This window comes from Suillus fuscotomentosus (assembly GCF_016647785.1).
Source record: "Suillus fuscotomentosus strain FC203 chromosome Unknown F5891scaffold_59, whole genome shotgun sequence".
Lineage (NCBI taxonomy): Eukaryota > Fungi > Basidiomycota > Agaricomycetes > Boletales > Suillaceae > Suillus > Suillus fuscotomentosus.
The window spans coordinates 218899-235320 of record NW_024539571.1 but is presented as its reverse complement, the minus strand read 5'-3'; the positions used below and the strand labels follow the sequence as shown (position 1 = coordinate 235320).

General features: G+C 48.7%; 3 protein-coding genes across 3 annotated transcripts; all 3 read left to right on the top strand.

Moving 5' to 3' along the window:
• Window positions 1–53: 53 nt before the first annotated feature.
• On the top strand, window positions 54–2264 carry F5891DRAFT_1193514 (uncharacterized protein; the record flags this gene model as incomplete). The annotated part of the gene is made up of 11 exons (XM_041367756.1): window positions 54–218; window positions 272–471; window positions 534–885; window positions 922–1260; window positions 1311–1343; window positions 1393–1500; window positions 1563–1576; window positions 1629–1931; window positions 1981–2080; window positions 2138–2164; window positions 2217–2264. 11 exons carry the CDS (start codon window positions 54–56, stop codon window positions 2262–2264), a joined length of 1689 nt encoding a protein of 562 aa, XP_041221649.1.
• A 6009-nt stretch (window positions 2265–8273) lies between these two features.
• On the top strand, window positions 8274–9361 carry F5891DRAFT_983771 (uncharacterized protein; the record flags this gene model as incomplete). The annotated part of the gene is made up of 8 exons (XM_041377358.1): window positions 8274–8306; window positions 8363–8463; window positions 8538–8555; window positions 8646–8770; window positions 8801–8901; window positions 8949–9048; window positions 9085–9228; window positions 9279–9361. The coding sequence occupies 8 exons, from the start codon at window positions 8274–8276 to the stop codon at window positions 9359–9361; spliced, it is 705 nt and encodes a 234-aa protein (XP_041221648.1).
• A 354-nt stretch (window positions 9362–9715) lies between these two features.
• F5891DRAFT_959297 (uncharacterized protein) lies at window positions 9716–10015 on the top strand (the record flags this gene model as incomplete). Its single annotated transcript, XM_041375640.1, has 2 exons — window positions 9716–9797; window positions 9870–10015. Coding segments are annotated over 2 exons (228 nt in total), but the record flags the coding sequence as incomplete, so codon positions are not given.
• Window positions 10016–16422: the final 6407 nt, after the last annotated feature.

Below are 16422 nucleotides of genomic sequence, written 5' to 3'. Positions count from 1 at the left end.
CGGTGAGTTGCCTTTCTTGACTCGAATTCAACCAAACACATACCTATACCATCATGTCCATCAACGACATTTCGGACATGACAGCGATAACCCCCGCCGGATATGCAGAGTTGATCAAAACTCATCTTCCCCCACTATCATTTCCCCCGTCTTGTGATCCGAGCGGTTCCCATCAATACTATTTCATACATGGCGACGCCCCCGATCCAAATCATAATGTGAGTTCTTGTCTGATCATGATCGGAGACATGAAACACTTACTTGATATCAGTCTCTTCTATCACAAAGTTCCAGCCTGCGATCTCTGCTCGATGATCAAGACCCCGCCGTGCCTGCTGATAGTGACAATCTAGTTGTCGAACTCAAATGCCAACTTATGGAACTACAACATACAGTAGCGAGTCTCCGAGCAGATTTACTTAGGGTTACGAGTGAGAAAACATCATTACTCTCAACCTGCCAAGCATTACAGTAAGTGCCATATCATTTTCACGCGCATATATTCACTCAAATGCGCATATATGCTTGTACAGGAACATTATTGTGAATATACGAAGCTCTGCAAGCTCTGTCGCATCGAGCTCATCAGCCTCACCCCCTTCCGACACATCAAATACCACAGACGAACGCAAGCCATCTTGCCTACTGGACAGAATGATTGAAGAGGAGTGCGATTGCGAACTTGATCCGGCAGACTATCGATCGGTGAACTCCTGGACGAAAAAGGATTGGCAGGAACACTTCCCAACGAGCTCGTCCGCTGTACCTGGATCTTCTTCGAAGAAATCAGCACGTGGTTCCAAGCGTATGGCGCAAGGTATCAATGTATCTTGTACTTACCTCCAGGACGAGAATGGCATACCTGTGTCAGCTCAGCGCGCAAAGGTAATTCGGACAACAATGTTGTCATGCTTCCGGCAGCTACATACCCAAGGACTTGCACCAGAATCGATCGGGCAAGCTTCACTCGACGTCATCAAGTGGCTGGTTCACACGTTGCGGAAGGAATACCTGGAGCTTCGTTTGTGCGCCGACAACTGGAAAACCACGAGGCTCATGATCGATAACTATTCCCAATGGTACAACTACCACATCAAGAAAAAGGGTGGCAAGCGTGTGAAGGCCGAGTCTGAAGACATGGGCCTAGAGGAAGAGACTGCCTCCGAAACGACCCCGATCATTAAAAAAAGAAGATTGTCTGACTCTGACGAGAACCACACCGCAAAGCGCCCACACGTAGATTCGTCATCAGAGGATATAGTAAGTTTTCATCTTCTTTGCTTGTCGCTACTGACATGATCGGTCTATAGCTAGCATCACCCCCTTCAATATCAACCGAAGAAGTAAGTTTTAATATTATTGTTTTATACTACTGACATAGTTGGTGTACAGTTAGTGTCACCCCCTTCGCCATCACACGATGGCACTACACCCAACCGTGAGCCAACCCCTCCACCACGAATGGACAAAGGCAAAGAGAAGGAAGTTGTTGCTGTCGAGGTGAGTCTCTCATTGTAGTACATGTTGTACCTGGCACTAATTTCACATGTCTGATCTTACAGGTCAAAAACCCTCTGTAAGTCATCAATTCTATTGATGCGCTACACTGATGCGATCAATTCATTTAGCTCTAATCTTGTCCTCAAACCTCGACCCACACCCGTTTCACAGAAACCCCCTTCACCTTCTATTGTTTCCTCAAGTTCAGGATCCAACCCTGCTGTAGTGCCGCCCTCCACCAACATCACGCCAATCTCCAGGCCAGAGATCTCATCGAGTTCCGATTCAGCTTCCCTTGCTGTAAAAATGGAACTCGTTGGAGTGACCCACGCCGAACAAACGAAACCCACGATCAACTCGAAGCCTGATGCCATCAAGAAGCGACAGCCAAGTACCAAGCCGATGCGTGTGAGCCCCAAGATCACGGCGCGGTGCGTTCTATATATTATTTTCATAGCTAGATTAACTCTATCATTCTAGGAATCTTTGCGCCCTCGAGTGGCAATCAAACGGCAATCAAAAGGAACCAGCGAGCGTCTTCGCGACTTACTGGAATGGGTTGTCTACTGCCGACAAAGAGGTGCGTCATTTTTTTCTTATATTAACATCTATTTAATTCTGTCTACAATTGTTCTAGTTATACAAGCGCAAAGTATCTGTTCAGGTGAGTTCTGTTGCCTGCATTCTATCACATGTACTGACCAAGTGTCCTATAGGTGGCTTCCTCAGGACTGGTTCAAGTGGACGACAACCACGATGACTAGAGGGCATATGGCGGGATGGCGGGATGGCGGGATGGCGGGATGGCGGGATAGCGGACGAGGCGCAGCGAGCAGCGATACCCTACTCACCTAATGATAGCGATACCTATAGATAATGTCATTTGCTCTCGTTAGATTTGTTTTTGGATCAAATCGAGTGATATTTCGTATGTAAATGTGTATTGGTAGGTCTAAACAGATCGAGAATCGTATCTAAACGTCTAAATTTTTTCTCGATGTCTTTCTTTTTCCATCTCGAAAAGTCTCATTTGTCTAAATACATCGATAGATTTCATGGGCCTTTATTTTTTTAGATATCTATCTACGTATATCTACCTCATTCTTGTCGATTTTCACTGGGGTTAAGTAACAAAGGCTGAGCTGACGTGATACCTGCTGCACAAAAGATTGAATTTGTGAATCAAGAACGATGAAGGGTTTGAGATTGAGAGAGGTGGCAGGACAAGGACAGAAATGGGTTGAGGGTGAATGCATCATAGATTAGTTACGTGAAAGGCATCCATTGCAGGTTCCTGCTATGCAATCCAGATGAAGGAACCTGTTCACCATTTACTACATTCACCTTGATACCTGTACTAGCCTGCAAATTTGGCACAGTACACGTTATACATTGATAGTTACATGCATGTGTTTTAAAGTGTATATTATTTTTGACGAATCGTGTGTTAAAATGACTGATCGGTGGTTTTCCTACACCAAAGCAATCAGAAGTGCAGTTATTTGAGGACAAACAAAGGGTTGCAAGAACGATAGGGAAGCGACGGGACTTGGAGCATAATTTGTACCCGAGCTGCTACCTAAGTGCCAAAACTACATCTAACATGCGCGTGTGATACGTATGCCGCAGCTGTATGGTATCATCTTTAAAGTAGTCCAAAAACTTTGAAACAAAAAACATACGACTACAATATCTCTATGGTCCTGATGTCCATCGAGTCTCCAACAGAAACCACGTCCTGGACTTGTCCGACGATATCATAATCCGTCGCAATCCTCTTGTATTCTCCACTGCGCTGTTGCACCAGCAAAAATGCGCTGAAAGGCTGCGCAAGGTGAACAAGCAGCCGCAATGCTCGTGATTCTAGGTCAGACATCCCTTGTTTTACAGGAGAACTACCAGACCAATCATCTGACGGAGAAGAAGGCGGCATCCCATAATCCTCCTCGCTTTCCGCATCATTTTCATAGTCAGATGGTTCTGCGAAGTCAGGTAGCTCCAGGAGAGACCGATCCCAGGGACGGACGAGGAGAAATTGCTGCTCAGTGGGCCTTGCCGGCCAAAATTTAACCAGGGTTTCTGCGGTGGTGATAAGCAGGTAGTAAAGTCTGTCCGCTTTCACCCTATACATGAGATGACTTTCGGGGGTTGGACTACCCACCCAGCGTCTGACTTCCGTAACACTAAATGCAATACAAGGCAAGTGCAGTCTTTGTGCTGCGAAGCAAGGGGTGCTCGTGTTCTGAAGCCGAGTATAAAGGTTTGAAGCGAAATCAACAGCCGCCGTATTTCGCAGCGAAGAAATCGATAACTGAAATTCATCTTTGGTTAGGGGTGGTAGCCGGAATGGTGGAGCTTCGTATGAAGTGATGGAGGCTGGTAGACAGCTGTTGAACTCTGACGACGTTCCGACCCAATCGAGGCTACTGATGTCGCCCGACCGAGCCACGATCTCCTGCAGGAGCCGCCCGAGAGCCTTGTCCTGCTCCTCACTATAATCTACGGGCAGGCAGACGCCAAAGACGCCAAACAACGAGTATGCGATGTCTTCCTGGCGCGTGGTAACGCGGGTTGACGCCCAATGAAGTTTTTCTCGCGCATTATGCATACTGGGACGGAAGGCCACAACGGCTGGTCGGTCTATGCCCGTCGCGTCCTTCATCTCCTGCATGATTGCGATGGAATCCTTGTGGTTGGGAGTACGATCATTGCGATAAAGAGTCCAATTGTTCTGATAAAAGAGAATGACTTTGGGAGCGATGAATTCCTGAAACGTCCATGCGCGCGTGTTCCAAGCGCTCTTTGCCAGTCCGCCAGACTTTGATGAAGGCGGAACATCAGACAGGTAGACGATCGTGAGCGCAGAATGATGATACCATACGAACATGGAGTTGACCGATTCTTGGACTTCGACGTTGTTGCTCTTGTCGATGCAGCATGTATCGCTCCATGCCCAGTTATACCCCGCATCGTGAGCAGTTTTGCAGAACAACCGCAGCTTCGTAATGCCGCCAACCGAATCCAACTTGGAGTCGTACACGCCCTTGCCCTGGATATCCTGCAGCAGCGGCTCCTTCCCTTCCCACCTGTGTGATAGCATCACATATTGCAGATATCTCTTCACCACTTCTTCGATGTGCTCGATGTGCAAGTCTGCATGCGTGATTGTTGATGACACAAGCTCCTTATACTGCGCGCTCATTTTGAAGGTGCCTATCTGCACCTCTCGATCGCATAAGAGACCGGTGCTAGTGTCGAGGACACGCAGCGGAGCGTTGTCGAGTCGGGCATCAATGACCTGTCGAATGGCGTGTTCTACTTCAGAAGGTCTGAGATACTGCTGGCGCAGGTCTGGAGAAAGAGTTAAACATGTCGACGAATGCGTTATCAGAGCCTTACTTCGTGTCTGAACATCAGGTGCATTTTCCAATGTCGAGAGCATGGTTTGGAAGGTTTCCATCGCTTCATCATAGCGCTCCGCGCCATGAAGCGCTGCGTGCTTCAAATTGTATCCAAGATAAGACAAAGAGTTGAGTTCGATGACCTATGTATCGCTACAATGAGCGCTGGTTGTGGACAATAGCTCCCATCGCACCTTCTGCGCATCGAGAAGCGCTTCCATCCATAGCATTTTGCCCAACTGTGCCTTGCTACGATTTGCAAAAACAACATCAGATGCCGAGTTTGAGTTGATTACCGCCGAGTATAGGTCAATAGCCCTGTCATATTCGCTGGCAGCGAGGGCCGCATTTCCGTTGGCAGCACAGAGCACGCTACATTGTTGCTTAAATTCTGAATCAAATGCAGGTGAGTATGATTGCCTCAGGTGACATTACTAAAACTCGCCAATGGACCAATCGAGGCAGCTGGCCTTCGCAGTCTCGTCGATGGCGTCTATCATGTATTTGTGTGCTTCGAGGGCTTGATCGGGTTTACCTGCTGAAAGGAAAGCCTGGCACCGTTTCTGGTGTGTCGTAAGCAACAAGGACTTGAGATCCCAGCCGAAGAGCTGCACAAGGTACTAGGTTATGAAAAGCATTATGTATGCATCATGTCGACGCACCACGGTCAAGTCCTCATATGTCAAATGAATGTCTTTTGACGAGAATGCAGTAGAGTTGACGGCAGCAGTGAAATGATCCGCGGCCTCGTCGTAACGCGCACCATGCAAGGCTGTGATTCCGAGATGAACACGCAAATATGTCTAATGTGCGAGCGACGAAGGTCAGCATTGAGGCCTTGAGAATCAAGCGTAGCCCATGATACTGACTTCTACGACACGACGCGCGAGAGGCTCGACATTTGGACAAGCGGTAGCCAGCTCTTTGATAGACAACATTGCTTCCTCGTGTTGATCTGCGTTGAAGAGTGCTATGGCCTGGAATACCGGGTGAAGCAGATAGTATGGGAGACGGATTAAATGTACCTTGATCAAGAGAAGAAATTGGTTGGTTTCTGAATCTTGGTTCGTGAACATAGATGCAACGTCGAATGCTACCCTTGCTTCTCGGACGCGACCTTTTCCGCAGAGGGCAATGCCTTTCGAGATAAACCCAATTAACGATGGTTTAATGTTGGTTGACTATGTCACGGATGAATGTTAGCCTTCCGTAAGATGACAATGATGGATGGGTCCATCTCACCTTGATTGCATCCTCAAGGGCGTTGTCCAAGTTGTGCTTCCGGGCCATAACAAAGGAACGATTGGCATATGAAGCAAAGTCGTCGACATTGGTGTGAATCTCTTGAGTGAGGAGCTCTTCAGCGGTAGACAAATCCCCAGCCAGACATGCATCGCGGGCTGTTGTGATATCAGGGATCTGTACGAAGGATGCTCGAGTTGCGTAATGAGAGTCAGAAGTGGAAACTCGCCTTTGAATGAACGTCCTTTGGTACTGTCCACTCTGAGATCTTGTTATCTTTACCTCCGCTGAGGATGTGCTTGCCGTCCACAGAGAACGTGACACATGCCGCTACAGATGAATGCTGGAAGATGGCAGTGGTTCGTTGATCTGAGACCCGCCAGAGACGGACATGCTCGTCTTTAGATGCAGAAGCAACGAGGGTGCCAGTGGGATGAATGGCAATAGTGTAGATATAATCAGTGTGGCCTTGCCAGGGACGACCGACCTGCTGCCAGGTTGATGTGTCCCACTCCGATATGGATTTACTGCCTCCCGAAAGAAGGCGTGTGCCGTCAGGCGTCCATGTGATTGACAGGTTCCATACATCAGCCCCACCTGTTAAAGATGCGACGCGTTCCCTTGTGCCTGGATTATAAATATGGATATTCCTGGTTGTTGCGATGGCAAGAAGTTCACCAGAAGGCGAATATCGAACGCAGTTGATGGCAGAACCACGCTCGATTGGTTCTCCTTTCATCTGCCACGTTTTGGTACACCAAAACTTGATTGTGGCATCAAATGAACTAGTGACCAGCACCGTACCTTCTGGAGAAAAATCCACTGAGGTGATGACTTTGGAGTGAGCCTTGATGGGTTGGGTGATGGATTCGCCAGTTTCACCGTACCAGGCGATGACCTCTCCATCATAATCACCGCTTACTATTATTTTACCATCCTCGCGATATCGTCAATGCCCCCACCGTATCGCTATGCTCCATCTTCTTCAACACAACACCTGTCTCCAAGTCCCAAAGACGAAGTGTCTTGTCGTGTGAGCCAGTAATCATTCGTCGTTTATCGGGGAACACTGCAACTGCCTCTACGAATTCCTCATGACCTTCAAAAGTTCGAATGGGTGTGGTGCTTGTAATGAGCTGTGACATTTTACTGCAGGTTGATGGTGTTGAGCACGGCCGAGAATTGTGGGCGTCTTTCTCTAAGTTACAGAGGTGCGTATTGTGCGTTTTTAGGTTACTTCACAGCGCCAACCATCCTCGTTTCCATAGACGCCCAAGACACGAGGCAAAATATGCTCTCAGCCGGTAATAACCGACTGCACTGGCTACATGCGTCCGATATTTGTCTTCACAATTTCAGGCCCTACCGAGACATCAAGCGAGTATCACACCTCTCCAATGAACTTTCAAGCTCAAGTTTTGTGTCCCTTGGCCGCTCACCTCACGGCTCGCTGTAGACTAGTATAAAGTATCTGCGTGTCTATGGTGCGTCTTGTAACTTGTCGCGGTCCTACCCTCTAAGGATTTGGAAGCAGGGACCCTTAGACTAGATGGAGGACGCGAACAAGATCCATCAGCAAGGATGAACCGCTCGTGGGCAGAAGGGAGTTATGAAGCTACTGTCATGAGTTCCGGTCCATATGTATCGATCCTTGTCAAAGCTAAACTATAATGGTGACAATGTGAGTCGGCTGAATATTATCGGGCCCACTTTTCTTATCTATGTTTCACACAGTCAGGGTGTTTATCCTCTGGGCTATACACAAACTCTGTTCCAGGGGCTTGCCACAGCAGCAGGATATGATCTCTTCGCAGGCCCCGGCTCATCGTGCCTTGCAACCATTGCTTCCGGTCAATGTATATTTCCCTGGGGTAGTGGCACCAAGTCAGTTTCTAGTGTGATCCTGATCGCGAATGTCATCAGTTCCGCCATAATGACAGCCATATTCACTACCGTCGGCTCTATTACTGACTGTGGCACGTTCTGACGGTACTTGCTGTCACAGTGGTATGCTGAGCTGCACGATATGACTGTATGGCGCTTACCTGTGCGTTTCCGAATGCACGCCAGTTGAGAGAAAAGTATGAAAGCAGCGAGATTCCTCCTGAAGTTTACGAGTAAGAAGAATCTATGGAAAACAATGGGATCAGTAATGTCTTTACCGTGCGTTGCAAGGGCTGTGTCGTTTGTCGTCGGAAGCTAACAATATTTCGATACAGGTTCATAGTAATGTCGGGTATATAGCCACCTTATTGCTGAACTTAGCGCTTTTGTTACTGACGACGAACAACCCCAAGTTGGACAATTATGTCCTTGTGCTGTAAGTTTTCTTGTCAACCAAGTCTTTGAAGTGTTTGTATTGATTGATCTGTAGTCTCACCACGTACTGGGTAGTACTGGGTATCTAGTGGTGTGAGTATATTGTAGCTTGTCTCTAGTAGGCTGCTGAGAACCTCCGAGTTATATTCCAGGGACCCAGGCCTGGCCCTAGTTTACCTGAAGGCGAACACAACATGACGATTGGATGGAAGGAGACGAGCATTTGGCAAGATCTTCCTTAGAAATCGACTCACGCGAACATCGGGTCAGGGCTACGCTGAAGACATACAAGCATCTTCTTTACAGCTGTGTGTATCTGTTCTCCTTCCTCCTCACAGATGTACTGTTTGGTTGTCTGCCTCTCGAGCCATACCTGACGTCTTCTTGGACCGGGGCTGAATACCACCGGAACTCTCGTTACCATTTGCCAGCTCAGCAAGTTCAGTTTCTTGTTCCTGCAAAATACTCCCCTTGGGCTTGTCACAGGCGACTACCTCGACTATGAGTGCCGCTGAGTCACTTATTCTGCAGTTCCTGGACCATACACAACTTATCTTGCTGACCGTGGTACTGGCGCAAATCAGTTGTGAGTAACCCGATACTGAACCTGCCAGTACTTTAGGCTTGCGGAAAGCATCCAGCAAGCTGTTTGCAATGAAAATATCAAGCTTGAAAACTGTCTTGATTCAATATCGAAAAGTAGATTCGTTCATTCCTCTTTCACCTTCGGCATCCCTTCTCACATCTACAAAGATCCCTACTGCAGGTGTATCCGGGATCCCTCACTAGCACTAGTGCTGCCTCTGCGTTGTCTAGCTCTGGAAAATGTACTTGACAGAAAGCTGTTTTCGAACAATCTTTTCGCACTCAGCTTGTCTATCGTCTTCTACGGATATTGAACCCAGTTCCTGTACTCCTGATGTGTGCACACTCACGTACTCACATCATTCCCTAGTAGCCACTCAGAGATACCGCAATCGCAGTTCAGTTCGATGAAATCACGGGTCTACAACGACCACTCTACCCATGACACATATTTCGAGCCCTGAGCTGGCCCAGTTCTCAAACGTCATGCCATATTTTGCGAATGGCCACTTGTGTGAAGCAGAGCCTTGCGACCGAGAAGATGATGCTGGTAGGTGTCCTACAAGCAAGTATTGAGGCGTTCAACTCAGACGAAGCCTCACTAGTAGCTGTATGCCCTCTCAGATATCTCCTCTCTCCCAACAGGACGCTCACAAATCCCGCATGTAGTCGAAGAAGGCATTGAAATGCTTCGCAGTGTCCTCCCAGACACGACAATTATAGTTGTTTTGAATATTATTGATCGCAAAGGTGGTGAGTAATATACTACAAATTTTGCAGCTGAATGATGGGCCCTCAGTCAAAAGTACAAGACCTCTTGAGGCCAGCACCCCAGCGAAGTTCTGGGCATTACTTCAACATACACCGTATTTGCCCACCTCGATGTCGCATCTACAGCCATGTCTAGTTACTGCACCTGCCTATCATTTGCATATGCGGTGCTAGTATCCGAGAACCGTCTTGGGTGAATTTACATCCCAATGGTAATAGGTGAATGACGCCGCCGGTAGTGCAAACATGTCTTGACGGTATTCCCTGCAGATAGATTGTCTCGTTGTCTTGATGACTTACTGTTGAAATTTACGGGACACGTCCCTCCCTAGAGATTCTGCCTGCAATCCTCGATCGCAAGCATATCCTCATTTCTATCAAAGTCCTTGTGGGAATAAGGAGCACCTGATTGAACGGCGTGTCAGCGTTCCTTAGTTCTTTTCTTGATGGCACGACCATCATCGTGAAGACTGGGGTCCTCGGACCTCGTCATGACACGTAGCACAAGAACACGACATTTCGGTTCTATCTGAACATGGAAGAAATGCCTTCGAGTTCGATCTTGGTTACTCCATAAGTATTCGCAGCATGGAGTCGAACCATCCACGACACCGCAGTATCGGTTTATGTAACCGGCAGGTGTAGATGGATCCTTGATCATCCGATCAAGCAATTCTCGATTGTAGCAGGCTGCACAATGATTTTTTCTACATCACAAGTGCAGTTGCTTCGAGTCGCTCGAAAAGGGTCACTAGTACTATAGGATGAAGAAGGGCATCACATAGAACATCTTTCACTGTGATCCCCTGTATTTTGGCATTCTGCCGGTCTATGCTTTCGTAGCGTGGTGGCTGGTGAGCGAGAACGAAATGATTTGGACAATGACTTAGATACAGCGATTTAACAGGGTCTAAATGATGAGGAAAAGGATGTTTGGGCGTGGGCTTCTCATTCAGGCGCATGTGCACCGCAGGAGAAGCAATTGAGTAGTCTAGTCGTACCCTGAGAGAGGAGGCAGCGGGTGGGTGCCAAGGAATAATAAAGTAAAATGGAGTGAACAGGTAGATCTCAGGCTACTGCTGAATAACTGAGACTAAACTATCATGCCATCGTCATGGGTCAGAGCAAGGTAGCACACGCCTAGGTGTGCCTCACTCATGCGTAGACTCGATTCTATGCTAACCTCTTCCGAACAATCTTGACTCACTTTGGCTGTTACGAAAATTGGTGACTATTTCATTGATCATCATTGGATGGACAATCTTAAGGCCGTCACAACCAGTACCTCTATTACCGGCCTGACCAAACCTGAATAATATCCATCCCATGATGATCGACGAAATTTTCGTAACAGCCAAAGTGAGTCAAGATGGTCGGGAAGTGCCCATATCTGACATGTGTCGATAGCGAAATCCGATGATGATTCTCCCGGCTCAGACACCATCGCAGCACCATCATTCATCCTTAACAATCTTGCTGTTTTAGTAAGTATCATACGGCTGAGTTCATTTTCCGCTCAGACCGGTAGAACTGGACCTAGTCAGTGCAGTACCGCAGATCTAGAAGCATATCGCTCTTCCAAAAAAATAATTCACGTGCGTACACTGCAAGATATGAACCATAAGGATCACGGGATGAAATGTGTCGTGAAACACGAGGGCGTCAACCTTCACACTGACGGACAGAGATATCCGAATTTAAGGCCCTGAACGCGTGTCACTAGTTATATGTTCGATAAGGGACTTCAAATGGATATGTTCTTCCTGCGTCACCCGGACCACGAAGAATAACATTCAGCGCATAGTATAAAAAGCCGTCTACTTACCGTCTCATTCAGATCGATTTGACCCCATATCACATCCTCACAAACAATGCATCTCCCCTCTGTCGTCGCCGTTGCTTTTGCTTTGATGGCATTAGTGTCTGCCACTCCCCTTAACATTGATAGCAGCGGGAAGTGTCCTAAATTGTGCGCGACAGAAAATTGCTGCCCTGGGCAGAAATGTATGTTAAGGAGCGGCATCGTATACGTGAGTATAAGTATCTTGCGTCTTGAATTTAACCACACGACTCACCGGCGTGGTAGCCCGTCTTTATGTGTCTTCAAGACGGATGACTGCATGACACGCAAACGTTCCAACTACGGTGAGTAGTATTTCTACTTCAATCAGCATCGGTGCACATGATGGCTGATGGCACGACATAAAAGTTACTACTAGTTTGATGTTGATTTGACCAATGTCTTGGTTCCGAACAAATTTGACTGCCGCTCGAGCAATGGAGATCTTGGAATAGGGGAAATACTTGAATAAATAGAATGACTAAAGTACTTGCGAGTTTTGCAGTCTCGTTGTACGCTTGAACAATGAAGCCTCGATGGCACAATGACTCCTCCCCTCATACGCGCTGTTGACTAGTCATGGATGCATTTTTAGTCTGCACTGGACCACTGGAATATGTCACAACCCTACTAGATGGTGGTCTATCTCGAAAGTTGTCGTTATCAAACTGCGAAAGCTCGAGATCCCGAAATCTGAAATGGAACTAGGCCGTGGCGAGTGATCCATGTACTTCCAACCATGGACTAAGACTTCTGGACAATGAAAATATCGTGGATCTGCGAATGGAAGACTACATGGTAGTCATCAAAGCCATTAAGAAAAAGTATCCGGCACAAAGTACCGGCCGGTTGATGTTTGTATCCGCTTGAAGAGGTAAACAATTCAAGTATAAGGTTAAGTAACAAAGGCTGAGCTGACGTGATAGCTGCATGTACCTCCTGCACGAAAGATTGAATTTGTGAATCAAGAACGATGAATGGTTTGAGATTGAGAGAGGTGGCAGGACAAGGACAGAAATGGGTTGAGGGTAAATGCGTCATAGATTAGTTACGTGAAAGGCATCCATTGCAGGTTCCTGCTAGTGGTAATAAGCCAGGCTGGTCACGAGCCTAGTTGCAATCCAGATGAAGGAACCTGTTCACCATTTACTACATTCACCTTGATACCTGTACTAGCCTGCAAATTTGGCACAGTACGCGTTATACACTGATAGCTACATGCACGTGTCTCAAAGTGTATATCATTTTCGACGAATCGCGCGTCAAAACGACCGATCGGCGGTTCTCCTACACCAAAGCAATCAGAAATGCAGTTATTCGAGGACAAAGGGTTGCAAGAATGTTAAGGAAGGTGACGGGACTTGGAGCATAATTTGTACCCGAGCTGCTACCTAAGTGCCAAACCTACATCTAACATGCGCGTGTGATATGTATGCTGCAGCTGTATGGTATCATCTTTAAAGTAGTCCAAAAACTTTGAAACAAAAAACATACGACTACAATATCTCTATGGTCCTGATGTCCATCGAGTCTCCAACAGAAACCACGTCCTGGATGTTGGAGTACGAGACCGAGAGATCCGAGGCCAGGGGGAGATCCGAGTCGAGAGAGTCCGAAGGATCCGAGTGATAAGGGGAGAATGGTTCGAGCGCGCGCCAAAACGGACGAAGACGAGCGACGTATGACGTCGGCTCGCGTCCTAGTTTATTTTCAGTCTCTCATTCATATGTTCCAGTACCTGACCAACTTACTATAAGATTACCAGCAGTACCGCAGGTGCATCTCAGTTTTCGTTCAAGACAACTGAGATGTACGTGCCAACAAGTCCCTAGAGTTTACAACGCGTCTAATGTTAGTTATAGCTTGTCTTTGTCGTTCTAGGTAGACGCACCGTTATAGGAGTTTTCGTTCGAGACAACTGAGATCTTGTCTTTGTCGTTCTAGACTCCTCGTGACCCTCTTGCTCGTCATAAACGCCTTTAGGTTATGAGCCCTGCCTCCATCATGGAACCTACGCTCCCCGGTACAAACTCCAGCCTGTTCAATATCCCGAAGCTCGCAGAAGACGGCTCAAATTGGATTACTTACAAAGAACGAACGCTAACGGCTATTGGAGCCCGAGGTTTGATGCGATATACCGATGGACGCGTCTGCGAACCTATTCCCTTCGTCATCGATCCGAACACCAAGGCCGTAAAGAAGCCTGACGGTTCGACGCCGACGCAGACTGAAATAGACGAGCTTGATAAGAAGATCGACGAGTACCACCAGAAAAACTCACTCGTAAAGCAGCAGATATTCAGCACGATCACCGATCGGCTGTTACTGCGCGTCCAGAAGCTTGGGGAGGCATCCGAGATCTGGAATGAGATTTGTCAGATTCACGAGGGTAAGACTGAACTCGTGCAAATAGACTTACGGCGTCGGTTGCAAGAGACACGCTGTGAGGAAGGAGGCGACATCAAGGGCCATTTTGCAGAGCTCATAAGGCTCCGCGAGTCGCTGGCAGGAATGGGCGCGGCTATCGTCGATAACGACTTCCACGCCATTATTCTAGGCTCGCTCCCGGAGTCGTACCGGCCCCTCCTATCGTCCATCAGCGCAGCAGCTAGGATAACTAAGAGTCCCCTCACCTCCTACGAGTTAATCAGCATCATCACAGAAGAGTACGAGCATCGCCTACTCACCGAACGCCGTCCCAACAAGAAGGGAGCTTCAGGCTCCGCCCTATCTGCTAGAGAAGCTAAGGGGAAGGGCAGAGCATCAGCCGGCACCCCCAAAACGAATCCGGAGGTCACCTGTTTCAATTGCGACAGGAAGGGCCACTATAAAACGGACTGCTGGCGTCCGGGGGGTGGTAAGGAAGGGCAAGGCCCTAACCAGCAGAAAAGGAAGGCCGAGAAAGCACCCAAGCAGGCTGCTAACTCGGCCACACAGCCAGAAGCCCACGACGACCAGTACGCCTTCGTTACGTCAGATTTGGCGAGCGTGGCAGGCGAGCTGAACGTACCTGTCGAGAAACGAGGCGCAATCGTAGATTCGGGCGCGACCTCTCATTTTTGCCCTGATAGGGCGAAGTTCACGAACTTCGTGAGCATCCCTCCCCAAGACGTTCGCACAGCCGACGGTTCGAGCTTGAGTGCGATTGGCCGTGGAGATGTGCACCTGGAGCTACCGCTCGGTGAGAAACGCACAAAGGTCACATTAAAAAACGCACTCTACGCACCGAAAATGGCCTTTACGCTAATTTCCACGAATCGTATTGCAGCGGCTGGCCTAGCCGTGCTGTTCGAGGGCAGGATGTGCAAGCTCCTGTCGAAAGGGCCAGACCGGAAGGTCATTGCAGAGATCCCCCAGGTTGAAGGCCTGTATAGTGTCGCAGGAGGACAACAACGTCAGCATCATGCCAACATCGCAAAAGGGAAGCTTACCGTCAGCAGCGCCCACAAAGTACTGGGCCACGTGTCCCAGACTGCAGCCGCTGATGCAATCCGGAAGGGCCTAGTCACCGGCCTAGAACTGGATGACGCATCGAAAGCCGAATTTTGCGAAGCCTGTGTGCAAGCTAAGTCAACGAGGAAGCCCTTCCCAGAGGAAAGCACGAGCCGCGCACTTACCTATGGTGAGCTCGTGCACACTGATCTATGGGGCCCTGCCCAAACGGCAAGCATCGCCGGGTGCCTGTACTACGTCACGTTCACGGACGACTACAGCCGGCAGACTAAAGTTCAGTTCCTCAAATTGAAGAGCGAGGCACTTACAGCGTTTAAGGCCTATGAAGCCTGGTTGGCACGTCAGATGCCGGGAGTTAAGCTGCGCAAGGTCCGTTCGGACAGAGGGGGAGAATATCTCAGCGCCGAGTTCGACCTGTACCTCCGTCAGCAGGGTATCGAGCGTCAGTTAACCGTCCACGACTCACCTCAGCAGAATGGCGTGGCCGAACGCCTGAACCGGACCCTCGTTGAACATGCTAGGGCCATGCTGATAGGGAGGGATCTCCCTAAGTACCTGTGGGCAGAGGCGGTCAACTATGCAACTTGGTTGAAAAACCGCTTACCATCAAGGTCGACCCCCGGCACTACGCCATACGAGCTCGTACGCAAGTCCAAGCCGGACTTGTCGCGAGCCCATGAGTTCGGGGCGAAAGTCTTCGTCCACGTGCTGGATGCTGGGAAGTTGGAGCCGAAGGCAGAGGAGGCAATCTTTGTGGGGGTAGACACTGAAAGCAAGGGTTATAGAGTGTACTGGCCGGGGAAACGCCGTGTATCGGTGGAGAGGAACCTCACCTTTGCACCGGCAGAGATCCTGGTGGATGCACTGGACGAGGGGGAGCCTACTGCTGTTAATGAACATAACAGCGGCAACGGTAATAATAACTCACCTCATAGCGTCCAGCCCATCACCACTACCACGCAACAGCAACCTCAACCATCTACCGCCCAGCAACCTCAACCATCTACCGAGCAGCAACCTCAACCATCTACTCCTCCAAGGACGACGAGGGCCAGACCTCCTCCGGGCTACTATGCTAGCCTGAACGAAGGCAGCAATGCAGCAGCCATAGCGATGGAGAACCTGTTGGAAGCGTCAGAGGTAGATTTATTGGATGAAGAAACTCACCTTCACCTTGCCTTGGCAGTCGCCCAACCAGAGCCCACCTTGCAACAGGCGTTAAACGGACCAGATGGAGTAGAGTGGCAGGAAGCTGTTGATTACGAGATAAGTCAGCTTGAGAAGTTGGGGACGTGGGAAGTAGTAGACTTA